At 52.7% G+C, this 27,191-nt stretch overlaps 1 protein-coding gene and 2 long non-coding RNA genes across 5 annotated transcripts; 1 reads left to right on the forward strand and 2 right to left on the reverse strand.

Moving 5' to 3' along the window:
- Window positions 1-70: 70 nt before the first annotated feature.
- NR1D1 (nuclear receptor subfamily 1 group D member 1) lies at window positions 71-7,236 on the reverse strand. The gene is made up of 8 exons (XM_067714972.1): window positions 7,097-7,236; window positions 4,054-4,389; window positions 3,664-3,752; window positions 3,422-3,566; window positions 2,432-3,075; window positions 1,955-2,140; window positions 1,054-1,264; window positions 71-401 (listed from the first exon to the last, which is right to left on the reverse strand). Exons 1-8 carry the CDS (start codon window positions 7,125-7,127, stop codon window positions 202-204), a joined length of 1,842 nt encoding a protein of 613 aa, XP_067571073.1. The 5' UTR covers window positions 7,128-7,236; the 3' UTR covers window positions 71-201.
- On the forward strand, window positions 7,169-19,653 carry LOC137212065 (uncharacterized). 2 transcript variants are annotated; one of them, XR_010937337.1, is made up of 3 exons: window positions 7,169-7,308; window positions 9,079-9,164; window positions 19,329-19,653. It is a non-coding gene; the product is annotated as an uncharacterized lncRNA (long non-coding RNA). The 2 variants fall into 2 exon arrangements; XR_010937338.1 differs by having other exon boundaries at window positions 7,186-7,308; window positions 9,054-9,164.
- Window positions 19,654-19,776: 123 nt separating this feature from the next.
- Window positions 19,777-27,180, reverse strand: LOC137212066 (uncharacterized). 2 transcript variants are annotated; one of them, XR_010937339.1, is made up of 3 exons: window positions 26,871-27,180; window positions 23,180-23,400; window positions 19,777-21,612 (listed from the first exon to the last, which is right to left on the reverse strand). It is a non-coding gene; the product is annotated as an uncharacterized lncRNA (long non-coding RNA). The 2 variants fall into 2 exon arrangements; XR_010937340.1 differs by having other exon boundaries at window positions 19,777-21,099; window positions 21,453-21,612; window positions 23,180-27,180.
- Window positions 27,181-27,191: the final 11 nt, after the last annotated feature.

A 27,191-nucleotide genomic window follows, 5' to 3' on the forward strand; every position in this document is an offset into this window, starting at 1 on the left:
GGGAGGCAGGGGAGGTTCAGTGATGGGGGAGGGAGGCAGGTATTACAAGAAGGCTCGGGGGGCCGGAGGCTCATCTTGGAATATTTTATAACAATATAAATAAGATTCTGGTTTGCTTTTCCTTTTCGTCTCGTAAAGGAGAGAGAAGTGCAGAGTTCGATTCTGTACAAGGGGGCAGCGGCAGAAGGCCGGCCGGGCGGGTCACTGGGCGTCCACCCGGAAGGACAGCAGCTTCTCGGAATGCATGTTGTTCAGGGTCCGCAGGTCCGGCAGCTTGAGCAGCAGCTTGGTGAAGCGGGAAGTCTCCGAGGGCCGGTTCTTCAGCACCAGAGCCCGAAGAGCCCGCAGCAGCGTCTCCTGGAGCTGCTCCACCGAAGCGGAATTCTCCATGCCCGAGCGGTCTGTGGGGAAGACGACGGCAGTGAGGCAGGCTCCCTGAGCTCCTCTGACGAGGAGGACCCGGAGGCCTGCGAGGACGCGGCGGCGGCCATGCAGCCTCTCCCCGAAGCCCCTCAGAGGGCCGATGGGGAAGGAGGAGGAGGGGGAACATGACTCCCTCTCCTAGGCCTCTGACCCAAGAGCAGGAGGTGCCTGCGACCTGGGAGCCCAGGCTCAGCAGGGCTGGCCCCCTCCCACCCCACCAGGCCGCTCTCCTTCCCTGAACAGGCCACACACGCCCAGGCTCCCTTGCTTTTTGTTCTGTAGTTCCCTCTGCCTGGGATGCCCTTCCCCCTCTCTCTGCCTGGCAGTATCTTTACTTGTCCTTTGAGGCCCCACTCAAGTGTCACCTCCTTCCCCAACTCCCCAGGCAGAAATAGTTGTGTGTGCTTCCAAAGCCCTTGGTTCATGCTTCTACTGTGACACTTATCTCACTGTTTTATAATTAGTCGGGCATGAGTCTGTCTCCTGAGCTAGACTGTGTCTGAATCATGTCTGTATCCCCAGTGCCCGGGTGCAGGGCCTGGCCTAGAGTAGGTACTCCATAAAAGGTGTGTTGAATCGAACTGCGTCCGCCTCCTCCCGGGGTCAGGCTCAGGCGGGAGCCTGACCTACCTGCAGAGACGAGCACCACCGCGGTGAAGAGGCCCAGCTCCTCCTCGGTAAGCGCCAGGGAGTTGAGCTTCTCGCTGAAATCGAACATGGCGTTGAGCAGGTCTCCCATGCCCATAGCGCCGAGCTCCTGCAGGCTGTAGGTGGTGCGGCTCAGAAACATCACTGTCTGGTCCTTCACGTTGAACAGCGATGCAAAGCGTACCATCAGCACCTAAAGCGGGGACAGTCATCCTGGGTGGAGTGGGAGGAGCAATCGCCAAGTTGCCCCTAAAGTTTTTTTTTTTTTTCTTTTTTGTTTTTTGTGGTACGCGGGTCTCTCCGGACGCGCAGGCTCAGCGGCCGTGGCTCACGGGCCCAGCCGCTCCGCAGCATGTGGGATCTTCCCGGACCGGGGCACGAACCCGTGTCCCCTGCATCGGCAGGCGGACTCTCAACCACTGCGCCACCAGGGAAGCCCTCCCCTAAAGTTTTGTGAAAGGGTTACTGGTGCTGCCTTAGATTTCTCAGTCAAGACTGGGGCTAGTTTCTGAGTAAGCAATGAGGTGGGTGCAGTGCCAGGTGGATGGGGAACATCCCACTGGCTTTGGAATCCAGCCTGAATCTGGGTCTCAACCTTGTCGCTCCCTGTGACCTTGGGCAAGGCACTTCACCAAAGTGAATGTGCTCATGTCTAGAACGGGAATAGCGCTGTACCCTAAAGTGTTATTTTAGGGTAATAGGATGTAATTAGACCCCAGCTGAGATGACAGAAGTCCCAGCCATCCATAGGCAGGACTGGGAGGGATTCTGCCCCTTCCTTCATCCGTCAAGAGTAAGGTTTCAGAGCCCCTGCCCACCCCAGACACCCTTTCTGCTGGATCCTTCCCAAGGTCAAGAGCAGGGAGCACAAAGGGTCACTCACCTCAAAGGTGCCAGCCTTAAGCAGGGTGACCTGGTCGTGCTGAGAAAGGTCACGGAAGCCAGGGATGTGCTTGGCAAACTCGACCACCTCCCTCACAGCGGGCGTGAAGCTCATGGAGAAATCCTCCCAGATCTCCTGCACAGTTCGCCCACTGCGTCCGTGCGGGTACATGTTCATGGGACATGCCTGGAAGAGGAGAGAATTTGGGGAGGGGAGTATCAGTCAGGCTGCCTCAGATAGGCTTCCCCAGCAGTGCTGGGCCCCCGACTCTGCTTGGGTTAGAGTTGTGGCGTTGGAGGATGGGTCTTTTAGGTAAAGTAGCAATCGGGTGCCAGGTGGAGATCAGGGATTCCCAGGCAGAGCCCTTCCTGCAGGGCTGAGCATCCTCCCTGCACCTAGCCTTCAGGCACACCCAGCGGCCCTGTGCTAAATCCAGTCTCCCCAGTCCCCTGCCCACTTCACCCCCAGTGCCCTCACCAGCAGAACGTTCTTGGAGTTGCCCTGCCGCAGACTGTCGGCAGGTGCTTCGCCTTCTGGGGCTGGGTACACGTGGGTGGGGCACAGATGGTGCCCATGGCTGTTTGGCTGGTGGCAGCTGTGATGGGCAGGGCCAGGGGGCCAGGTGGGAGGGTAAGAGGAGGGAGCCTGGCGTAAACTGTTCAGGGCCTCATTATGACGCTGGGCGGCCACGATGTTGTTGTCATTGGGGGCAGGCGGGCAGCCCTGACTTTCCCAGTGATGTGGGGTGGTGGCTGGAGGGTTGCCCGAGGCATGGTTGGCATTTAAGTTGCCAGGTGAGGTGCCCAGCTTGTCATGGGCGTAGGTGAAGATCTCTCGGTGGGCCCGGGCTACCTGGGATATTACATCCTCCACTGTGGGCTCAGGACTTGGGGATCGGGGAGGCGTCAGCTGCTGTGGGAACTGGGAGAAGCCCACCAAGGGTGAGGGGGCAGGGGCTGGGGGTGGGGAGGGGCCCATGGGGCTTGGGGTGGGGTGCTGGGTGGGCGGGGTCTCCAGCGGGCACTGGCTGCTTAGCTGGTTGTTGGCCAGGTTCATGGCACTCTGCATCTCAGCCAGCATCCGCTGCTTCTCTCGTTTGGGGATGCGCCCAAAACGCACAGCTGTGACAGGATGAGAGCAGTGTCAGGAAGTTCTAATACACACTCACACGCTTCTCTTCCTTCCTCCTGAAAGGGCAAGCCCCTTAGAGATTGGGGTTCCACATAAAACCCACAAGGCCACACCCATCGAGGGGGTTTTCCAAGTAGGCATTACGGTAAGAGGTGACCAGAGAGACTAATGAGAAAGATGTGTGTGTTTACCTGAGACCCGATGAAATGTGGGCATCCCCTATGCAAATGAGATGCCTAGTATTGGGCCTTTGTAAGGCAGGGATTAATTCAGAAACTTCCGAGTGGAAGAACGGGGGAGGGGGAGGGGAGGCTCGTGGGCACGGTGCTGCCTCACCATCTCGAGACATGCCCACGGAGAGACACTTCTTGAAGCGACACTGCTGGCAGCGGTTACGATTGATGCGGACGATGGAGCAGTTCTCGTTTTTCAGACACCTTTTGTACTGGATGTTCTGTTGGATGCTCCGACGGAAAAAGCCCTGTGGAGCCGGGGCAGCTAGTGAGCATCTCCGTCTAGGCCGGGCCTATGTGTCCTGTGGGAGAGGGTCACCTGCCCTTACCCCCACCCTGCCTCACCTTGCAGCCCTCACAGGCATGCACGCCATAGTGGAAGCCCGAGGCCACGTCCCCACACACCTTACACAGTAGCACCATGCCATTCAGCTCTGCGGGAAGAGAGGGGCAGTGGGTGAACAGGGCAGGTTTCTGAGTGGTCAGAGAGCTGGAGGTTTTCTGAGCTGGAGATTGGGCGGGGGGGGTGGGGGTGGGGTGGGAAACTGAGGAGGAGCTTCAGTATCTAGGGGGTACCCGAATGAGCAGACAGGGCTGACAGCAGTTGGTGCAACTCTAGGAGAAAGCCCTGAGGCCAGCGTAGGTCCTGGGAATAACTGTGTCACATGAATGTCAACTCCCCACCTCAGCCTGGACACCTTCCCTTCCCCCCAGATCGGCTGGAAATTTACTCACTGGTGATGTTGCTGGTGCTCTTGCTGGGGGACACTCGGTTGCTGTCTTCCAGGGCCACTTGTAGACCCCTGGGGGGGCTCCCGTTATAGAAGGAGGAGGATGATGACAACGAGGAAGACGAAGAAGGGGAACCATCGTCACCCAAGCTGGGTGGAGTGCTCCCAAAGGGGCGAGCTGGGTCCTGGGTGAGGGAGCCAGTGGGTGATGGTGGGAAGTAGGTGGGACAGCCTTGGGTCAGGGACTGGAAGCTGCCATTCGAGCTGTCACTGTAGAGGGACTCGGGGCTGGTGCGGTTTGGGGAGGAGCCGCTGGAGCCGATATAGGTGATGACGCCACCTGGCAGGAGAACCCAAGGGAAAGGCGTGTCAACCGCCATATATCTTTGGTCCTAGGTCACCACTCTGCCCATCCCTAACCTGCCTCCCAAAACACTGTTGGATACTCAGAAGTTAACCATGTGAAACACCTAATCCTGGAGTCCCCAGAAGAGCCACAATAAGCAACTCCCCAACACATACCAGACACGGCCAACCAACCACCGCAACTCTTGGCAGGTACACTCAGCTTCTGCCTGGCATGCGAGGTACCTCTCTAGAGGCATGACCTCTGTGATGCTCTGCGAGTATCTCACATATGTACCAACCCCCCCACCCCCGCCCTGGATGCCTTCCTTTAGAATATCAACCGCAGCTAATGACTTAATTGTCAGCAGCTGACCTCGGGATAGGATGAGCAGCTGAAAACCATTCATAATGCCCAGGCTTCAAAAAAAAAGAACAAAAACCAGCTGCTGATTTTAATGCCAAGACCATTCCAGTGATGAGACCATGGAGGGGCAGCTAGCCAACAGTGAGGAGAGTGGGGGTCTTACAAGAGCAAAACAATCACATTCCCTCAAAACTGGAAGACGTATTCTCCAAAGGTACTGTTCCCCTGGCCTCCAAGATCAAGAGTCAGAGTGGACTCTATCCCTGAACCCAGGGAAGGGCTTAACAGTATGAGTTGCAGGAGTTGGAAGTGAAGGACAAACTGTCCAGCCTCAGGCTTTGGAATTCCCCCTTCTAGATCTCTCTGCCTAGTGACAATGACCTTGGCTCTCTGGCCATTCAGGGACTTTGGCCCTCTAGTTATATTGCCAACCAGGTGGCTGTGTTCCCATTGCATTAGCAGGAGAAGAAGGTGACCTGCCTGCCACACCTTTGCCAAGTACCTCGCATGGCCTGCCATGGATGGGGTGGGAGGAGGGAGGATCCCAGGACACGTGTGAGCTGACACAGGGCATGCCACCGTGTCTACAGAGGCACATGTCTTGCTCACCCACTGACACACACTAAGCTGGGCAGAGCAACCCTAAAATAGCTCAAGGTTGGTCAGGGTGAACCGAGTTCCCTGTAAAATAATTGCACAATAGATCGGCTCCTACAGTTTCAGGGCTGAGGTGGGGGAATGGGATATTTATTTGGTGGTAAATGAACCTGACCCAGTTCAGCCATCCCCCAAAGAGAAGTGAGACTCATCCGAAGAGACTTCCACCTGGAAGTGTGGGGCACACTCAAAAGAGTCTAGTTTTAGATCTGGATCTATCACCACCAACTTGATTTGTGACCCAGAGGAAATCAACTCCCCTCTCTGGGTCCCAGTTTTCCTTTCTGTGGGGAAAAAAAAAAAAGATGAAAGAGACTTAATATCCTTTCAGCTATGTTTCTGGGATGTAGTTGTTCTGCGGGAAGCCCTTAGGAGACAAACTGCTTCTTGTTTGCTGGGAGTAGGCGTAAGACAGTGTTTGCAGGACTAAGAAACGAGATGCTTGGGGAACAGAAAGAATTTGTAATGTGGAGAAGCTGAGTCTAAAGGCAGTACGGTGAGGTAGGTGCAAAGAGAATGAAGAGGAAAAGAGTGAGGAGAAGGGTGGCTAGATGTGAGGTCCCCTTGAGGAGTGTAAACATGAGGCCACGAGAGGTCAGGGATGGCTCTGTCTTACTCTGCATCGGTTATGGGGAAGGAGGAGAGGGCCGGGCAGGCGGACAGGAAAAGGAGGCAGGCGGGGGCGGTGAGTCAGCCCAGCTTCACCCAGATCTCGGCGGGGCGGGGCGGGAGCCGGGCCCTCAGCCGGCCTCACGTCCCGGCTCCACGTGTGCCTCTTGCACGTGGCTCCCCAACGAGGAACCCCAGAACCCGAGGTTCCGCCCTCTCCGCTTCCCGTCAATCGGGAGCAGCAGCCCCGCCCCTCCTCGGCGTCCGGGGTCCCAGTCTAGGGCTGGGTCCCTCACGCCAGCTGGGTCAGGACTACTAAGGGGAGGAGAGAAGGGTACACGCGTTGCCGGGGCAACGGGGGGCGGAGCTCATTATGTAATGGGGCCGGGAGGCAACCACCAATGGGGTGGCGGCGACGGCTTCTGCAGAATGAAAACAAACGCAGCACGTGGGCCCGGCTCCGCAGCCATGTGAGCGCTCCGGGCTGCCGGGGCGCTCTGGGTGTCCTTCCTGGGGCAGAGCACCACTCGTGGGGCTCCTCAAGTGCCGCTCCCTACTGAGGATTCACCAGTGAGATCCGACCCATCCCCCCAGCCCCTCCTGCCTGGAACCCAGGTCGCCCCACTGCTTCTCGAGTTCCCTCGAGCCTGCAGGAACTAAGGGAAGAGGAAGATTGGAAGGAGGGGGTCCTCCTTCCGAGAAGTCCAGGCATGCCACAGCTGCAGGGGGTGGACAGATGGGGGCGTTTCGGGGCACTGCTCCAAAACTCCCAGTTCTTGTAAACTGTTCATCTCACCACACGTACCCGCTCTCCATTTACTCCTTCCCCGCGATCCGAGTCCTTCAGGCTAAAGAGAGGGGCTCTGAGGGGTGATGGTGGGGCGCCTCCGGGCGCATTCCCAGGCCGAACAACCCACTCTGGAAATCCCAGCCTACGGCCCCCATCACGCTAGCAAATCCCCAGGCCGAGGGAGTCTCCAGTCCCTTACAAAGTTCCTTACAAAGGCGTAGATGGAGGAGAGGAGACAGTGACAGAGAAAGAATGATGGTAGCAAAGGAATCTTAGTACCTGTGTTGTTGTTGGAGTCCAGGGTCGTCATGTCTTCACCAGCTGACAGCGGTCATTCAAACTGGACCTTGACACAAACTGGAGATTACAATTGCCGCTGTCGCCCCCTGGGAACTGACCGAGGACGGGGAGTGGACCCCGCGGCTCACGATAAGGATCCTAGGCACCCTGCAGCAAGGTCTTGGGGTGGCCGACTGCAGCCCTGCAGAAGGGTAGGACGCTGAGGCAACGGAGGTCGGCTTTGCATGGGAAAAGCAAGAGAGTGTGGGGGAAGGGGGCGGAGGGAATCAGCCTGCAGTAGTTCTGGCTAGAAGGTAGCAAGGAGGGTCGGGTCTCTGCAGTGCCCGGGGTGCCACTGCCTGAAGGCTCCGCAGCGCTGCAGGGTAGGGAATCTGGAGCTCCCGGTGCAAAAGTCCCAGAGGGAGAGAGGTTGCAGTCAGGAAGTAAGTACGTGATGGGAGAAACGGGGCACCCAGGCGCAAAGAAGCGAGACGTGTGCCCTGCTACGTTCCCTCGGCAGCAGTATTTCACTCTGCCAATCTCAACGGCCTTTTGCCCCAGCCTTTTTCTCTGGGACAGAGGGCTCTGCGCAGGCGCCAGCAACCCAGGGTTCCCGGGCCGCACGCGGCACTGGAGCAGGTACCATGTGATCCCAGGGAGCGCCTCGTGCCCCAGTGACACACTTTTCCAGCAGCAGGCACGTTGAGTTCCGTGCGCCTGCGTAAAGCCAAGGCTGTCGGGATATGTAGTCCATTGGCAAAGTGGGCGGACTGCGTATATTTCCCCGTTTCTGCCTCGCAAAAGCTCCTGCTGGAACCGGGGAGGAGCTGAGAGCCTTGTGGGGTGGAGTGCGCTGAGAGTCAGGGTGGCGTGTTTGGAAAGCCTGTATGGCAGAGGCATGTGAATTCCTGGGGAGCGGCTGGCAAGCTTGGCCGCTCCCTGGGAGATCAAAGCTAACAACCCCTTTCTGCAAACCTTGCAAACGTGAGGGCTTCACGTGATTGCAGGACTGACTTCGCCTTGAGGTTACTGGTGACACGAGAGAGCTGACAAGTAGGAATATCCCCTCGGTCAGGAGCTTAAGCTGAACTTCTGCTGCAGAGCCAAGTCCTGAGATGGAAAGGAAATGTGGCCCCTGTTCCATTCTACTCCCCTAGGGAAACGAGTTGCCATGGCGGGGGGGGGGGGGGGGGGGGGGGCGTGGTGAGGATGTCCCTGGGGACTCCCTGTTTTCGTGTATGACACCACCCCACCCACTGAAGGTGACTTCGGGGTGAGTCATTTCCCTTTGTCTAGGAAATAAAAAGCACAAGGGAGGAGAGCTTTGTGGTGAAAGTGCTTTGAAGTTCTAAAGGGGCCAGAGGTGAGGCAGGGCTTGGGGGCAGAGTGACACCCCCCTCCCACCCTCAGTGCTTCAGGGTAGCGTGGATTCCACGGAAGGGAACACAAAGACCATCTTAACCCTCTCTCCCTTACTGACGAGGAAAATGAGTCTTAGAAGAAGTGATTGGCCCAAGGTCAGGCATCCATTGCTAGTTTCATTTGACCACCATCAAGGAGGTGGGCAGACATGGAAATGAAACGCTGAATAGGGGTTAGAAACAGCCCGCATCTCCCTTCAGAGGAGCAACTCTGCCCCATTGGCGAAAAAGGGTCTCCAGTCAAGGTCTATCCTGTTTTGGGGTTTTTTTTGGCCTCGCTGTGTGGCTTGTGGGATTCCCCAACCAGGGACTGAACCCGGGCCTTCGGCAGTGAGAGCCCAGAGTCCTAACCACTGGGATGCCAGGAATTCCCGAGGTCTATCCTGTTTGAGGACTTGGCTTGCGGGGAGAGCTGCAAGCCTCTTCTTGAAGCAGCCAAGTGAACCTGGGCCACCTGCTGCTTCCTGCTAGTCCCTCCTCAGTCCCACTGCTCCTAGAGAGGGTTTTTTTTTTGTCTTTTTTTTTTCCCCACACAGGAAGCCCTTCTCCACTTGTTCACAGATAGCTCCTGGGACAGCATTGATGGATGCCTGGAAACAGCTACCGAAAAAGTAAAGAAAAGGAGGCATGTGGACACCAAGGAAGGAGTAAGCTGGGTGGTGAGGAAGTAAGCAGAGAGGACTGTGAAGATGACTGAAGGGGAGGCGGCTGGGCAGCTGGCCTGACCACTCGCTGGCCCTCTGACTCCCAGGGGAAGACAGATGGGCTCCCTAGAACGGCCTGGGCTTTAGCTTTGTTTCCTTGCCCCCAAGAACAGTGGGAGAGTGAGGGCAGTGGGCTCTTCCCTGGCCTGCCCTGGCCCCTTGGCCCAGAGCTGGGAAGCTGCAGCAGAGCGTGGGAGGACCTGGGAGGGGCTAGGACAAACAAGGAAAGAGGCTTTTCAGGAAAACTTGGTTCTGAACTCAGCCTCCACCCCCTCTCCCTCCTCCTGCTGGGCTCGGGAGGGAAAACTGGGAGGTGAACTGCCATGTCCGGCACTGCATGCTCTCTGCACCCTTCCTGAGTCTCCATCAGAGCCAGGGCCAGGGCCAGAGCCCGAGCCCAGGGACCTGCCAGGGCTAGACTCAAAATCAGGGACCTTGGTATGACCTCTAGCTCCCCACCAGCCCAGCACCCCCGTCAGCACACTCCCTTTCGTTGCCCTGTTAGGCAGCTACAGTTCTTCTTGCTGCTGTGGTCACCCTGCCCACCCCTTGTTCTACTTGCTGGTGTTTATCCCTACTCGGGGAGGGCAGGGGTCAAGACTCCCTCCCTGAGTTTACAGCCAGTGAGAGGGAGGAGGAAGCAGAGGCAGCCAGAGCTGAAATGCAGTCAGCCTGACTCTTGGCAAGAAGCTGGGTTGTTTTGCAGTCTGTGTGAGGTACGAAGGCGGAGGCTGGGAGGGAGGAGGCAAAGGAGGGGGGTTACTTCTGCGCCCTCCTTCCTCTGCACTTCTTATAGGGCCCCTCCTTTGCTCCCTGACAAAGAAATAACTTTGGGATCTTCCTTCTACAACTGGAGAGAAGGATACAGAATAATGACGAGGCAGGACTCTCCCTTGGCTCCAGAAGCTTCTGTCTATCCATCCTGCTCCTCTCTCTGTCAACAGCTGCTGGGAGAAGGACAGAGACTATGGGACTAAGAGCCACCAAATGGAGGGAGAAAAGGCTGGGTTGTCTGGCCTTTGGGGACCTGGAATAGAATCTAGCTTTGGCCTCTCTATGACCTCAACCTTGACCTAAGACAACAGGTGTATCTCAACATGGCCTCCCACCCCTCCTGCCAGCTGGACATTCCAGTTCACTTCTATACACACACACACACACACACACACACACACACACACACACCTGTGCATGCTCACGCACCGTATCTTCCATAGCGAAATTCAGCCCAAGAACAACTTGGACCCTTAATCAACAGTGCCCAGGTAGAACCATGGGGAATGGATGCATATCCAAGACCCAGCACAGCAGAGTACACCTGGCTCCATGTTGCCCACACTTCTGCTCCGATTCCTCAGAGTCTGGGATCCTAGACTGACCTCACCATTTAGGGGCCGGGTGGAATCCTGTGTGTGTATATATGTTTCCAACTATCTGTTAAATTCTCTTGAATTTCTTTGGTCTGGGGAGGACAGCAGAGATAGGGTAGAGGAAGAGAAGAGAGTGAGAGCTCCAAGCTCTGGCCAGAGTGTGATCATAGGATCATGAATGAGAGACTGCATGTGTGAGTGTGTAAGTGTGAATGGCAAGAATGTGTGTGGATGTGTGTGTTTGATCCAAGACCTATTTTCCTCATCAGTAGGGTGCTCTGGGTAACAAGGCAACACCCTGTGCAAATCCTGGGTGGCCTAAATCTTGGGCTGACTGCTTGACTGACTGACTGGGGTGGGTCCTTGCTGGAAACCAGGTCAGCCTTCAGTAGGAAGGAAGTGCCTTCCTTCCCCGCTCCTTTCTCACGGAACGAACCACTGCCCCAGGAAAATAACCTGCCTGCCCAGGTGATGCAGACCCAGGACAGAAACGCTGGGAATGCCCCAGCCCCAGGCAGCAAGCCCTGTGCCTGGGAGAGACTCATTCCCAGCCCTCCTAGATCCTTTTTCTGTTCTCTGAAAGACCAGCCAGCTTTCCCTAACCCACCAAAAGCTTTGATGTCTTGGGGAGAATTTCAGGAGAATTAAGTAGGAGGGTTAAAGTCTGAATTAATTTTTTCTCTGGGGGTGATAGAAAAAGGGAGGGTGAGGTATGATCCAAGCCTGGGTTCCATGGATGTGTTTTGTCTCAGATTCTATCTTTACCTCACTACTCCTTTTTCCAAGGAAAGGAAGTAATAAATATGTATTAAGTACCAACTGTATGCCAGGCACTGGGCTAAGTGTGTTACACAGATCATTTCATTGAACGTCCATGACAGCCCTATGCTGTAGGTCTCATTCTTAGTTTATTTATTTTTAAAATTTATTTATTTATTTTTGGCTGCGTTGGGTCTTTGTTGCTGCACGCGGGTTTTCTCTAATTGCGGCAAGTGGGGGCTACTCTTCGGTGCGGTGCGTGGGCTTCTCATTGTGGTGGCTTCTCTTGTTGCGGAGCACGAGCTCTAGGCGCGCGGGCTTCAGTAGTTGTGGCTCGCGGGCTCGGTAATTGTGGCTTGCGGGCTTTAGAGCGGAGGCTCAGTAGTTGTGGCGCACAGGCTTAGTTGCTCCGCGGGATGTGGGATCTTCCCGGGCCAGGGCTCGAACCCGTGTCCCCTGCATTGGCGGGCGGATTCTTAACAACTTGCGCCACCAGGAAAGTCCCCATTCTTAATTTAGAGATGGGGAATCTGAGACTTAGAAACATTTATTAACTTGCCCAGGACGCTCCAGAGACAAGGCAACTTGTCTTGAAGCTGTATTTGAAGTGAAGCACTTAAGATTGAGAAGATGTCACATTAAAGAATGGAGGAGTTAATGGAGACTTATGGAGGAGCTAAAGCTCCCCCAGCTGTCTCTTGGAACTACTACTATCAATGGCACAATGAAAATGGCAATGTTGGGAATTCAACCCCAGGCCTGAGGATAAAACTCTTCCCACTAGCAAGACTGCACTTCCTTGAGAGAATGATTACTCTGGGTGGAATGTCTGAGCTGCAAGCTCATCCTGGTGTTTCCTAAGCAACAATGGTGCTGGAAATGAGGTGTGTCACCAAGAAGGGGAAGCCCGAAGTACCCCTTGCTCCTGTCTCCACAAGTACCTTAGTTTCCCAGAACCTCTAACTCCACCCTCATTTCTTCTTCCCTTAAACTCCTCCCTCTCTCACTCCTACATTCCCCTCCTCTGGTTAGGTAGAAGGGGGCCAGATTAGGGTGCAAACAAACACACAAAAAAACAAACTTCCACATACATTGCTACAGCAGTGAGTAACTTAAGCAGACATCCTTCTCTTCTCTGACCCCGTGACTCTGGGATATGTAGCTGGTGATGAAGGGAGAGGGACACATAGGTCTGGGCCCCTTAAAGGGCCATGGTGCTTCCTTCCATAGGTCTGGGCCCCTTAAAGGGCCATGGTGTATCAGGAATGGATTGGTTGGGGAAAAAAATGGGAATTCCCTGGCGGTCCAGTGGTTAGGACTTGGCGCTTTCACTGCCAGGGCCCTGGTCGGGGAAGTAAGATCCCACAAGCTGCGTGGTGTAGCCACAAAAAAAAAAAAGGATTGGTTGGGTGGTGTGGTCTCTATCTTGCTGGAAGGCACCCTCGGTGGGGCCACATGAATGGGGGCTGCATGGATGACCCCCTCCTGTGGGAGCCTTTTGCATGCAGACCCTTTGGTGAGAACCATATCTACGTGTACCCCTTGGTAGGAACCAATCAATATGGGCCCATTGCCAGTAATGACCTGTTACATACTTGCTTACCTTTATAATTCATTTAGTCGATTGACTTTTCCAGTGAACCAAAGTTCTCCTTCCTTGTTAACACTTCAAATACAAGTTTCAATTAAAAAAATTAAAAATAAAAAAGAATGGATTGGTTAAATGAGAGTACGGAAGACCACCAAGGACAGACACAAGTTGTATAAAAAGCCATAAGGAGGGACTTCCCTGGTGGCGCAGTGGTTAAGAATCCGTCTGCCAATGCAGGGGACACGGGTTCGAGCCCTGGTCCAGGAAGATCCCACATGCCGCGGATCAACTAAACCCGTGCGCCACAACTACTGAGCCTGTGCTATAGAGCCCGCGCGCCTAGACCTCGTGCTCCGCAACAAGAGAAGCCACCGCAATGAGAAGCACGCACACCACAACGAAGTCTAGCCCCCGCTCTCTGCAACTAGAGAAAGCCAGCGTGCAGCAACGAAGACCCAATGCAGCCAAAAATAAATAATAAAGTAAATTTATTTTTAAAAAAAAAGCCGTAAGGAAACAACATCCTTCTTCCCCATTTACCTGCTTGAGAGATGAGCATTTTTGAAAACAGCCCTCTGAAAGCCACCCACCATCCTGGGCCAGTGCTTCTTCAGCAGATGCTTTGGGGAATCCTCCCTTGGGTTCCCCTCTCTGAGCCCAGGATCCCAGCAAACTCACAGGATCAAGGAGGTGACATGGACTGCCCTTGGCAGGAGAAAACTAAGCCCCAGAGTGCCCACTTTCTGGCATGGGGTTCCTCCTCCCAGATCGGGGGGCAGTGACATCCAGGACATGCTAAGGCAAGGCCATCCTGTCCAACCTTTGCTATGCTGCTGCTGGAGCCCACGGGTGGTGTCACCTTCCAGGTCCCTGCACCTGCCCCTTGGCTGTCCTTGAGCCTCTGTAGGACTAAGATGCACGGGAATGTATGGGGAGTGGTGAGGCTGGGATACCTGTGTGCCTGCCCCCATCGCCATCCCTTACCCCAAGCTCCATCTCAAACCCCCTCCGTGTCCAACATCTCCTCATTCCTTGAGCCTCTGCAGATCTCCATGCAGCTGCCTGGGGAGGCCGGAGGCTCATGACAGTCCTCGTGAGCAGGACGGACCTTGGAGGAGCTGCGGCCTGGGCAGGCATTAGGGGCTGTGTGTAGCCTCTGGGAGGCTTACATAAACACTGGCTGGGATGGGGAGGGAAAGAGGGATGCAACGGGTTGCCCAGGAAAAAAGCAACCCCGCCCCCCGCCAGCTCAGTCTGAGTGCAAAGGAGGAACAAGGCTGATTTTTCCCACCTCCCATCCCTCTCCCCTGGTCTGCAGCTGTTAGTTGGGCTGGAAAGACTGCAGTATGTTGGGGGAGGGGAGCAGGGGAAGGAGAAAGGGAGGATGCGACTTCACAAATTTGGGATCCCTCCCCTTTTTCTAAATTGGGGGTGGGGGTGGGGAGAAGCAATTTGCCAGAGATTTTCAATGCCGCGGGAAGGAGCTTTGGCTCATTAGAATGCGCAGTTTGCACCCTGAAAAAAAAATCTGTACTGGTTGCAAAAATGCAGACGCGTGTAGGGGCCCAGTGGAGAATTAAAAAAAAAAAAAAAAAAAAAAAGCGCTAGCTCTGCAATGCAGGATCTGCGAAGTTTTGGTGCGGTGAGGAAATGTGGGTCGTGCTCCTTTCATTTGCTTGTTCCTGCTAACCTACTGTCCGCCTGACTCCAGCACAGTCTCACATCCCAGCAAGAGGCACTGCCGCTCAGAAACAGGGTCACGGGTGGGGGGCCGGAGCAGAGGGCTGGAAGCGGGGGTCTGGGGTTAGAGTGCTGACAGAGGTCTCTAAGGGGCTGGGAGGGCCACATGGATGAGAGGGGACACTTCCATGAGGGATGGAGGCTGAGCTTGTCTCTCGCGTCACAAGGAAGAGTTTGTTCTCCAGCTGGACAGAGTTTGTGTTCTTCCAGATCTCACCCCCCATCCCCACCCCATCCCTCAGCTCTTCCCTATCCTCAGTTGGCAGAGGGATTTTGCCCTTCCTGTCCACTAACCCCACAGACGACTGCTGCAGAAAGAATCCTTGCTTCCAGTCCCTGACCCCACAAATCCCTGAACACTCCTGGTTCTAATTCTGGACCGGGCACTCACTGCATCTCTGTGCGGCATCCTCCTTCCTAGAAAGAGGGGACCAGGCAGCCTGATTTGGGGAGCCCAGGCTGCAGGGAAACCAAGTCTTGGCTCTGGGCTGCCATTAGCACGTCAGCTGGAGGACTGGGGCTGGCATCCTGTGATCTTGGCTTGGGGAGGCCCTTTGTTCATTTGGGGCTTAGGGCTCTGGGTTGTGTAAATGCCAAGGGGCTGCCTGGGAGGAGAATATGCCTGGGGAAACCATGTTCCTTTCCTGGGTGTTTCCTCTCCTGGTGGCTTGGGAGAGACAGAGGAGACAGAAGCAGAATAAAGAGCCAGGAGACAGGGGGAAGGGAGCCCAGTGCCCTTTCACTCCTTCCCCATCTTTCCTCCTGTTTCTCCAGCCGGTGGAGGACAGGGCCGAGTGTGTGTGTCTGTGCCGGCTCGAGGCTCACGCGGGCTGCTGGGGTCACATGGCCCGGGCATGTGCAGCCTGCTCCATTTCTACCACAACAACTCGCTCATAAACAGCCCGGCTGCTGCGGCGGTGGCGGTGCAGACATGTGCAAGCGAGGGGGTGGGGCACGTGGCCCTGCCCGAGCCAAGGGAAGGCGCTCGCTCAGCAAGGCCTCTCCCCTCCCCATGCTGGCGCTGCCTCGCCACAGGAAATTCCTAGTGCTCCGTTGCTGCTGCAAAACATGTTTTGGGAAGTGACTTTAAAAAAGGATGGAGTCGATGGACTATTTAAAAAGAGAACGTCTAATCAATCGGAGACCGACTTCTGCTCACCCTTGCCCTATCTTTCTGGGATCCCTGTAGGTGTTGGGGTGGAGGACTGAGCAGGAGTCACGTGTTCCCAATTCTCACCTGTTCCTTCCTCCTAAACTATATGACATTGGGATGAACCAGGTCCCCATGGTGAGCACTGGGGTGAGGGGCTGTGGTTCCCTAAGACAGTGATTCTCAGGATTAGTGGAGGGGTCAGCATCACCCAGGCACCTGTTAGAAATGCAAATTTTCAGGCTCCATCCCAGGCCCATTGAATGAGAGACTCCGGCGGTAGAGCCCAGCAATCTGAGTTTCACCCAGCTCTGCAGGTGATTCTGATGCAGGAGAACCACTGCTCTGGGTCTCTGTTCCCTAGCAATCAGTCCTGTAGGAGAATCTAGCCCAGGATCTGGAGAGGGTCTACCTTCTCCTTTTGTGCTTTTTCATCTCAAAGTTTAGCCAGAGAGCATAACCGGATTCAGTTTGACTCAGTGTAAAAAGCATTTATTGAGTGCCTACTGTGTGCAGGGATTCTGGGAATGAGAGCGAACAAGTAGTGGGAGGATAAGTAGCTGAGACGTGAAAGGGGAGGGTAAGGGTTTGAGGGGAAGAATGAGGGGAAGAGAATGCTAAGACTGATTATTTATCCTTTCTCCATCTTCCCTACTTTTCTTCCTGTCCTGAGACTCCTACAGAACAATTGATTGTGGTTTAAATTGTTTTGAGTCTGGAGGTAGAAATTGGTCCCTTGTCTATTTTTCCTGGCCATGAGGACCCCAAGCTCATTACAGCCATAGGTCCTTGACACCCCATGCAAAACCAAGACAGTATGGGCACCATGCATGTACACAAAAACACACACTCCTTTGGATCTTGGCGGGTAGGGAGAGCCAAGAAAAGAAATGAGGCCCCAGAGGGTTGGAAGTACCCTGGGCAAAATGAGTTTAACAGATAACAAGCAGGAAGAGTCTTTCAATGGGGCGGGTGGGGACAACCCTGGCCTACTCTAGCTTCCTGAGACACAGAAACTGTGACCAGAGGAAGCAGAGGGTCTCTGAGGCAAGTCACAAAGGCTCCAGAGAATGAAATCTAAGCCTTGAAAGCAAGGCGACTGGAGAATGGGGGATGGACAGTAGATCAGAAGGGTTCCCTTACACAGGCAAAGAGAGCAAGGGTGGGGCATGGGAGGGAAAGCCAGGGAGGGGGCCATGCTCAGCCCCTCTCCTCTCCCTTTCCCTCCTCTGTCACATGCAGCCTCTTAGGAGCAGAGCTCCCATCATTGTCTCAGGTGCGACCAGTTGACTCCTGTCCTCTCCATGCTTCATTTTTTGAGGAATGCTTTCCTCTGTTACTCACAGAGCCCTTTCTCTCACTTCTCTGCAAGGTTTCCTCTCTGTGCCTGAAAGGCTCTGCGCTCAAGGAGCAAACAGCCCCGCAGGCTCAGCTGCAGTGACCTACATCGGCTCTCCTCTAGGCCCTGGGTGTGGGGGGCTGAGATTTCAAGGTAGGAACTTGGGAATCTGGCACAGGTCTACAGATGATGACTTCAGGTAGACAGTCTGCAAAATCTGCACCAAGGGACCGCGAGGCAGGGGATGCCACAGGACTGAGTTCTCACTTTGTCACTTGTGGACAATATCAGAAGATTCTCCAACCCCCTCAATGCAAAAACATTTCTGAGCAGTGACCCCTTGGAGAGGACGCAGAGGCCTCTGACAGGCCTGGTCTCTATTCATTAGATTTGGGAGTAATTTCTGCCTGTTCCCCATTCTCGCTGAACCCATCCCAGTCGGCTACAGCTGGGTGGAAAGATTTCCTTGGCCTTGATGTAGACCAACAAGTTCAGATTTCAGCTGATTTATTTCAGGAACATGGAGAGTGAGCAGAGGTAGTCAGATACGCAGAAATTCACTCCCAAGCTTTACTACAGAGAGACGTACTTCCTTAGACCCAATGGTCCTGAGAAGGATCCAGAAGGAGTCCCAGGGCCAAATGACCGTTTACAAAACCCTTACCTTCAGGACCTGGCAGCTGAACCTCTCCTTCCAGCTACATGCCTTCTGCAACAGGGAAGGCAGGTTCTGTAATAGGTTTTTTCCGCCTCTCTCACTATAAACCAGCGTTTAGGATGCCCACCGTCTCCATATTGTGGATGTTTTGCCCTGGCAAGGAAATCCTATTGTGGGGGTAGGAAATTAGGTGATGGTGACAGAGAATGATAGATGAGCCTTTTGCCTGGGGCCGGGGGGTGGGGGGGGGGGCGGAGGGAGAGAGAGACACGGAGAGAGCGCGCGAAAGCAGGCTATGCAGGATTGGGTGGCTCTCCTGTCCAAAGGGCTTCCCCTTGGCCAAGCCCCACCCCAAAGCCCAGGAAGTCCAGAGCTTGGCACCCAGCCAGGGTGAGAGCATTCCTCAGGACTCTGACAGGCTGTGGGGGATGGTGGTGGTGTTCCTACCACAAGGATGGGGGAGGGGAAGGAAACGCGCAGGGGAGGAAATGACCTCGGAGGGTAAGAGGTGGGGAACTAGTCCCAGTCCCACGAGAGAAGGGCTGAGGCTGGATGTCTTCCCAACGGCCATGCGAAGGGTCTGCAGCTTCAGAGCAAATGTCCCCTAAGTCACCTCTCTGCTCAGGGTCACCACTGACGTCCCAAACTGTCCTCTGAAGGCTCTATCTCTCTCTCTCCCCACCCCCTCCCCTTTCCCCGTCCCCATCCCCGTCCCCGTCCCCGTCCCTAACTCTGGGACTGTGGTTGAGCTCGGGAGCCCCCGAGTGGCGAGAATCTAGAACTGCAGCTGGGCTGGGGGAGGAGCCCATCGGGTCTCCCTCTGTCTCTCCACCAGGGCCCCTCCCTTTTCCTCCACTAGACCCAGGACTCTGGAAATAGCACCTGGTAATGAGAGCGCTGACAGATGCTGAGTTATAGGAGAGCAAGTGTCCCTAGTCCTTAACGTTCTAGCTTGATTGCTTTGGAGCTGTTTCCTTTGAAAATAGGTGCCTTAGGACTCCTCCCATTCCCTTTGACACATCTCTCTTTAACATGCCCCTGGGTGGTGTGCTTCTTGGCTACAATGGAAGTCCCATTATTCGTGCCCCAAGATTTGTAGTTCTTGGACTATCTACTATTCATGACCTCTGTGACTTTGGAGGGACAAATGGCACCCAACTATTCTGATTTTAAATTTACCCTTCCCTACCCTTCCTTCTCTGATCACTACCTGATGTACAACCCTTTCTCCTAGTCAGCCTCCGACCACATAACTTCCGTCACCCCAATTTCCTACCCCATCTCTCAACACCACATCTCATGTGGGGAAAAGGAGTGGGGCGGAAAATGGACAAAGCCCCGGTCAGAATCTTTCCCAAGGAAAACAGTTCCTCTGTTTAGCTTCACTTGACCTATTTTCTAGCTTTTCCTCTTTAGTCCCCTTGCTCTGCATCAAGCCTTCCCACTGGACTAATTTTTGCTGTCCTGCCCTCTCCCCCTTCCTTCACCATGATCTCCCAGGACTCTTCCCATCCAGGACAAATGTACCCAACGTTGAGAGAGGAGTATTCTCCATTCTGGAAGTAATTTGCAGCTTGAGGAAACTGAGCCCAGAGAGGAAGAACTGTTTCCAGTGTCGTTGGGGAAGAGGAGGTGACGGAGGAGGCAAGAAGCAGAACGCTCACCCTAGGAGAGGCCACGTTCCCATCATCCCGCCCGTAACTGAAGAACTCGGGTGGTATTCGGGGATCTCAGAGAGCTCTGCCAGCATCACGAAGAAGTCTAGGGGAAATGGAGTAGAGGTAACCAACTTAGCAGCTAGGGATTAAAACTCTACCCAACTCCACCTCCAAAGCAGTTTTCTTTTTTTTTCTAATTTATTTATTTATTTATTTTTGGGTGTGTTGGGTCTTCGTTGCTGCGCGGGGGCTTTCTCTAGTTGGGGTGAGCGGGGGCTACTCTTTGTTGCAGTGCGCGGACTTCTCACCGCGGTGGCTTCTCTTTTTGCAGAGCACGGGCTCTAGGCACACGGGCTTCAGTAGTTGTGGCACGCAGGCTCACGCAGGCTCAGTGGTTGTGGCGCATGGGCTTAGTTGCTCTGCGGCATGTGGGATCTTCCTGGACCAGGGCTCGAACCCGTGTCCCCTGCATTGGCAGGCGGATTCTTAACCACTGAGCCACCAGGGAAGCCCCCAAAGCAGTTTTTTTAAATGATATCCTTCCTCTTGAATTTGCCTCATCTTTTTTTTTTTTCTGCAAAACAGCATGTTTATGAAAACTCATTTGATCCATTTTGTGATGACACTTGAAATAGATTTACTAATTAAGACAACCAACACTCTGCTTTTACTTTTATTTGCATTTAATTTTTGCAGCATTTATTCTCGGGCCATAAGTTTTTGTTCTTCACTTTCTTCTGGGATATCTTTTTCTTCTGGGCAACCTCCTCTTCCGGTTTAGGAGCAATCCGTTCTTTTTCAGTAAGGATCATCTCAATGTGGCAGGGAGAGCTCATGTATGGGTTGATCCGACCCTGAGCTCTGTAAGTCCTGCGCCGCATCTTGGGGGCTTTGTTCGCCTGGATATGCTCAATGACCAGGGAATCTACATCTAAGCCCTTAAGTTCAGCATTACTCTCTGCATTTTTGAGTATGTGCAGTAAAAATTCAGCACTCTTTTTGGGCTACCGACCTTGCGTCCAGCCCCACTGTCTGGCCTGGGCACACCTACCAACTCCACCATTGTAACGACGGAACGGCACACATTGCTTCTTTAAAGTGACATCCTTCACATACTTGGTGGCTTTTCGGATATGCATACCCTTAATGGCCTGGGCAGTTTCACGAGTGTTCTTAAAGTGAACACGAAAATTTGAACCTCTTGACTTGCATGATTTTGTGGAGTTTTCTGGGTCAAGTGAATAGCGAACCATTTTTAGAGGTCACCTCAGACCGCTTACCGGAAAAGCTGCCTCATCTTTTAATTGTATGATCCTTAAAGTTATTAACCAGGGAGTTATGGTTTTGAAATCATTTTAAGCAGAGGCAGTCACGTTCCCCTATTGTACTCCAGTCCTCAGTCAACTTTCCTCTCCTCCCCAGGCTGCTGCTCCACATTCACCCTGAAGGGGGCACTTTTGTTCAGTCGTTAGTTGGTGCCAGCGAAAAAGGACCCCAAGAAGGAAATATAACAATTGGTCACGTGTTGGGGGTGGGGTCCTCGCAGAGGTTGCTGGGCCAGGGAAGGGAGGTCCACGTGGAGTGGGCGGAACTCGCTGAAAGTTTTGGCGGGGCTGGCAAAACGAGAGAAATAGCCGAATTTGAGTTGTAATTTTATTAAAAAAAAAAAAAAAAAGAAAGAAAGGCAGCAGGGAGGGTGTGTCCTGCGGAGAGGCCCCCGCGGAGGGGAGAAGGGGAGCGGCAAACGAGCATCCTGCTCGCGGAGGCCTGGAACGCAGGGCAGGGTTTTTGCCAAAAAGCTCTGAGCCGGGGCAGGGCTTCAGAGCCGGAAACCTTTGTGGCTCCATGCTGGTTCCCCATCCCCCATCCTCCCCAAAAAGGGAAAGGTGGCCTCTCCACCCGTGGTCTCATTTCAGTGCCATGTGGAGCTGGGTTAATGCCAGCCACGCAACCCGTCTTCATTTACCTTTCCAAGAGGCTCAGGAAGTCGCCAAGATGAGTACTCTGTCTCCGGGAAGAAGCCAAAACAAGTCTCTTTTTACTATACCTATTTCGGCCCCACTCTTAGTAGGAAAACACAGCTTCATACGGTCTTAAAGATGATCTGTTTCAATTTTCTTTTTGGTCTGGGGAAACCAAGACCCAGACTGTTAAAAGGGCTTGCTACATGCTCTTTCCACACTATAGGCATTCCCTTCAAAGAATGTAGGTCATAGAAACGGAATTCTGTCATTCCAAAAAGTCTTAGAGGAATGGTGAAAGTGTTGCTGCATCCATACACTTAGCCAGAGGGCAAATGGGAATGGTCATTATCCCATTAGGGATGAAACAGAGATTTGTTTAGGGACTTGATTTATGGGTCCTATGGTTTTCCTAAGGCTCCTCAGCCAGTAGGTCCACTTTCTCCCTCTTGTCCTTTACTCTTTGATATCTCACGTCCTTATATATGTCCTAGGTCAGGGATTATCACAGTTTAGAACCTAATGGTTTGGCAGCAAGAATTCTCTTCCCTTTTTAGAGAGCTTCTCTTCCCAGGTTTCAGTTTTCTGGTGGTCTATCCACCTCATTCTGTGAATTGAGATCAAGAAGATCAGACCTCAAATCCAAAATTCCAGCCTTTTCGCGTTGGGGGAGAAAAGCATGTTTACTTAGTCTGGAGCAGTGAAATCCTAGACTTTGGATTTCAGAGCTGTAAAGTTTTCAGGAAAAAAAAATTGTGGGGGACTGATGTAAGCTTTTTATTTTGCCAAGTAAGGACATTAAAAAAACTACCCACCACCGATTGCTGTGTACTATCATTTCACAAAAGTACATTTTAACATACACAAAATAGGAAGTATGTGATCTCTGAGTAAATGACAGTATTAAGCCACCCTGCATTAATTTACATGGGTGCATTTATTTGTAGACTTTTTTTTTTTTTTTTTTTGGCGGTACGCGGGCCTCCCACTGTTGTGGCCTCTCCCATTGCGGGGGCTCCGGACGCACAGGCTCAGCGGCCATGGCTCATGGGCCTAGCTGCTCTGCAGCATGTGGGATCTTCCCAGACCGGGGCACGAACCCATGTCCCCCGCATCGGCAGGCGGACTTTCAACCACTGTGCCACCAGGGAAGCCCTATTTGTAGACTTTTAAATGATGGCCATTCTGACTGGTGTGAGGTGGTACCTCATTGTAGTTTGATTTGCATTTCTCTAATAATTAAGCTAAGTGTGTGTGTGTGTGTGTGTGTGTGTGTGTGTGTTGTTATTTATTTTTGGCCACACCCAGAGGCATGAGGGATCTTAGTTCCCTGACCAGGGATTGAATCCTTCTCCCTCTGCATTGGAAGCATGGAGTCTTAACCATTGGACCGCCAGGGAAGTCCCACTAAGTATTTTTAAATAGTTGAAAATCTAAAATAATATTTCATGAAACGTGAAAACATATGAAATTTAAACTTCAGTGTTCCTAAATAAAATTTTATAAAATGGTGGGAATGTAGTCGCTGGTTGCAGCCTCACCCCAGAGCCTTTGCTTTCAAACAATGAGTCTGCCACCTGTCATTCCCTCTAAATCCCCGTACCACTGGTACCTTAGATTAACCACTCATCATCAGCCACCGCTCATTCATTTACACATTGCCTTTTGTGCTACGGTGGCAGAGTTGAATAGTGCAAGAGACTCCACAGCTGTCAAAGCCTGAAATACTTACCATGTGGCTCTTGAAGAATAGGTCCTGGTATAGACTCCAAAGCAGTGTTTTTCAAATTTGAGGTGCATCAGAATCACCTGGAGGGCTTGTTAAAACACAAGACTGCTTGAGTCCCACTGCAGAGTTTCTGATTCATTAGGTCTAGAGTGGGGCCTGAGAATTTGCATTTCTAACAAGTTCCCAGCTGATGCTGATGATGCCAGTCCAGGACCACACTTTGTCTAGTGAGGAAGAAAACATATTTAATTTGTTCATGGAATTGCCATCTGCCTGACCTTAGAAATCTTGACCACAAAGTCCTCCTTCTCCCTCACCCCCTCCTCACACTTTCTATCGATCAAGAAATTCTGCAAATTACTAATAATGTGATAACTATACTCTCAAGCCTTAGATTAACGATTCATCATCTCTCACCTGGACTAACAGCCTGCAAGCTGGCCTCCTGCCTTCCATGCAAAGGTATACTGAAGTTAGCTTTCAAACACAAATCTGATCATTCCACACTCTGGTGGAAATCCTTCGATGTTTCACCTTGGCTGATAAATTAGTTGTCCCTCAGTATCTGAGGGAGATTGGTTCCAAGACCCTGCTCAGGATACCAAAGTCCTCGAATGCTCAAGTCCCTTATATAAAATGGCGTATATTTGCATATAGCTGACGCACATCCTCTAAATCATCTCTAGGTTACTTACAGTAACTAACACAATGTAAATGCTATGTAAATCGTTGTCGGGCTTGCGGCAAATTCAAGTTTTCCTTCTTGGAACTTTCTGGAATTTTTTTTCCTGAATATTTTCTTGTTTTTTTAATGGTCAGCTTTTTAAATTAAATTTATTTACTTATTTATTTTTGGCTGCATTGGGTTTTCGTTGCTGCGTGCAGGCTTTCTCTAGTTGCGGCAAGCAGGGGCTACTCTTTGTTGCAGTGTGCAGTCTTCTCACTGCGGTGGCTTCTCTCGTGGCAGAGCATGGGCTCTAGGCGCACGGGCTTCAGTAGTTGTGGCACACGGGCTCAGTAGTTGTGGCTCGTGGGCTTAGTTGCTCCCCGGCGTGTGGGATCTTCCCAGACCAGGGCTCGAACCTGTGTCCCCTGCATTGGCGGGCGGATTCTTAACCACCGCACCACCAGCGAAGTCCCTTCCTGAATATTTTCAATTTGCAGTTGTTTGCATCTGCAGATGTGGAACCTGCGCATATGGAGGGTCGGCTGTATCCATTTCTTAACTGGGCCTTCAGACCTTAACAATCTGGTCTCAACACACCTTGCTTGCTTTACCCCCTGTACTCCCCAGTATCCAAGCTAAAGTCCAGCCAACTTCTCCTATTTACTCCAACACATCCTTTTATCCCATGCCTAGGCAATGTTCTCACCTCTGTCTGAAATGTCCTCCTATGGCCTCAAGCTTTAAGACCCACTTCAGTTGTCACTTCCTCAATTCCCTCCAGATAATATGTTCTATCTTCTCTGTGCTTCTAGACAACTTTATTCTTCCCTAGGTTTCACTAATTTTTACACTCTATTAATGTTACAAGACTGTCACTCTCAACCAAGCTAAAGGTCAAGGGTACATGCTTTCTCTTAATATAAACAGCTCATTTACTCATTCAATGAATATTTATTAACTGCCTACTTTGTGCCAGGTATGGTTCTAGGGGCTAAGGATACAGCAGTGAACAAAACACAAAGCTCACATTCTAGTGTGAGAGGACAATAAACAAGGTCAATTACATCTTAGATGGTAATAAGTATATGAAAAATATAAAGCAGAAAAGGCAAGGGAGGGTATTTGGAAGAGGTTGTGCGTTTACACAGGGTAACCAGAGAGGAAGGCATGATGAAAAGATGATATTTAGTAAAGAGCTGAAGGAGATGAGAGAGGAAGGTATGTGACTATCTGAAGAAAGAGTGACCCAAGTGGAGGGAACAGCAAGTGAAAGAACCTGAGCAGACACATGCTGGGTGTGTCTGAAGGACAGCAAAGAGGCAAGTGTGGCAGGAGGGGGGTGAGTAAGGGGGAGAGTAGTAGGAGCCAAAGTCAGAGAGCAGTCCTGGGGACTAGATCCCACAAGCCACAATGATGATTTTGTTTTTACTTCAAGTAAGATGGTAAGTCATGAGAGGGTTCTGAGCAGAGAAAGAACATGCTCTGCCTCATATCTTATCAGAATCACGATGGCTGCTGTGTTGAGAACAGACTTAAGTGGGGGAAGGCAAAGCTTGAAACTGAGGGACTAATTACAAGGTTACTGCAATAAAAAAGTGAGATACGATTATGGCACAGATTATGACTCAAGGTGCAAGTTGTGGAGATGCTGCAAAGGTGTGTGATTCTGGATATATATATATTGAAGGGCAATGGGATTGAAGACTGATTGGATGTGGAGTGAGAGAGAAAGAGAGGAAGGCTGTAGAAGAAGCAGGATTTGGGTGAGGGAAATTCAGGAGTGTGATTTTAGACGTACATTTGAAATGCCTGTTACACATCCAAGTGGATATGTCTCCTAGGCAGCTGAATATATGATTTTGGAGTGAGAGGATGATCCCAGAAGAAGATATAAATTTAGGAGTTGCCAGTGTAGAGATGGTATTGAAAGTCTCGACACTGAAAAAGATCACCACTATTCTATATGCCTCCTGCCACACACCTCCTTCACTGGTATCCCTAACTCCAGGACTCCCCTTGCAGATCTGAGGCCATACAGTCTGGTAGAAGAGCGCTGGGGCTCCCTTGGCTTAGCATATTCGCACCCATCTATTTAAAATTTCCAGTGCTCTGTGTTTTGGGGAGGTTTTCACATTAGACCAAAGAATGTTAAGTCATCTCCATCTCCATATAGACTGGGAAAAAAAAAAATCCCACCTCAACACAAAAGAAAAACAATCAATTAAAACTATTTAAAAGTTTTTCTAGGAGAAATTCTGTGAGGACTTGTTGGCTAAAGTTGCCTGTAAGTTAAGACAGACAGACACACAAAATGAACACTGAAGAGAGAGGACAAAGTGCTCAGCATAGGAGAATACCCTAAAGTATTCCTATTCCCGGTAAAGGTAAAGGTCCCTTCCGAGACTTCCTTTGCCTCAATCCTTCATGAACCCCCAGAAGATGCTAGAAGTGACTTAAGAAGGCTGGGGAGATGGCCGTTGGGAAAGAACTGTCGGTAGTTGGCAATACTTCATTCCAGGGAGGTGGTGGCAACAACTCCCTAGGCAGCAGACATCATGGATTTTCCTCCCTCGGGGAAACAGAGGTCCCCTCCGTTTCTGGCCTGGATCCCTTAGAGACAAAGAACTTCATTCTCTCCCATACCAGTGTGGGGCTGCTGGGGAGTGCTGGGGGTGGAGGGTTAGAATTCTATGCCCAGGAAACACCCATAGGCTCAAACAGGAGCCTGCATCCTGACTGGTCCAGGAGGCGTGCGGGGCCGCTGGGCCCCTCCAGCGAGGGCCAGGCCGGTTGCCAAGGTGCCCGGGGAAGGGGTAATCCAGCGCAGGCCGGGTACGTGGACCGCTCGGTACACTTCCACGGAGGGCGCATCTGCCTCCCGAAGACCCCTTCCTTCCTCTCAACTCCATTCTCTCACGCTCCTCTCTTCCGAGGAGCCTCCGCATTCGCCTTCTACCCGTCCTGGCCCCAGCCCTTTCTTCACTCCTCCTGACCCTCCCCCGGCTTGCCCCTCCCCCGGCAGCCCACCTTCACCCCGCCGCTCCACGGGCTCCTCGGTCCTCGCCCCTCATCCCCGGCCTCCCCTCGCCGGCCCCCCGCGCCGGGGGCCCCCGTGGCCCCTTGCCCGCCTTCCTCGAGGCGGCTGCGGCCCCTTTCACAATAGCGCGGCCCGCCTCCCTCCTCTCCGCTCCCGGTTCGCTCCCGCCCGCTTCCCTCTCGGCGCATGCGCCCTCCGGTCGGCGGCGGCTGCGGTTGTGGCGGCTCCGAGCGGCTCCGTTTTTTTTAAAGGGAAACGCTGAGGCGCCGGGGGTGACTGTGGGGGAGGGGGACCCCGAGCCCGGAGACCCG

The sequence above is a fragment of the Pseudorca crassidens genome, chromosome 19, assembly GCF_039906515.1.
Source record: "Pseudorca crassidens isolate mPseCra1 chromosome 19, mPseCra1.hap1, whole genome shotgun sequence".
Lineage (NCBI taxonomy): Eukaryota > Metazoa > Chordata > Mammalia > Artiodactyla > Delphinidae > Pseudorca > Pseudorca crassidens.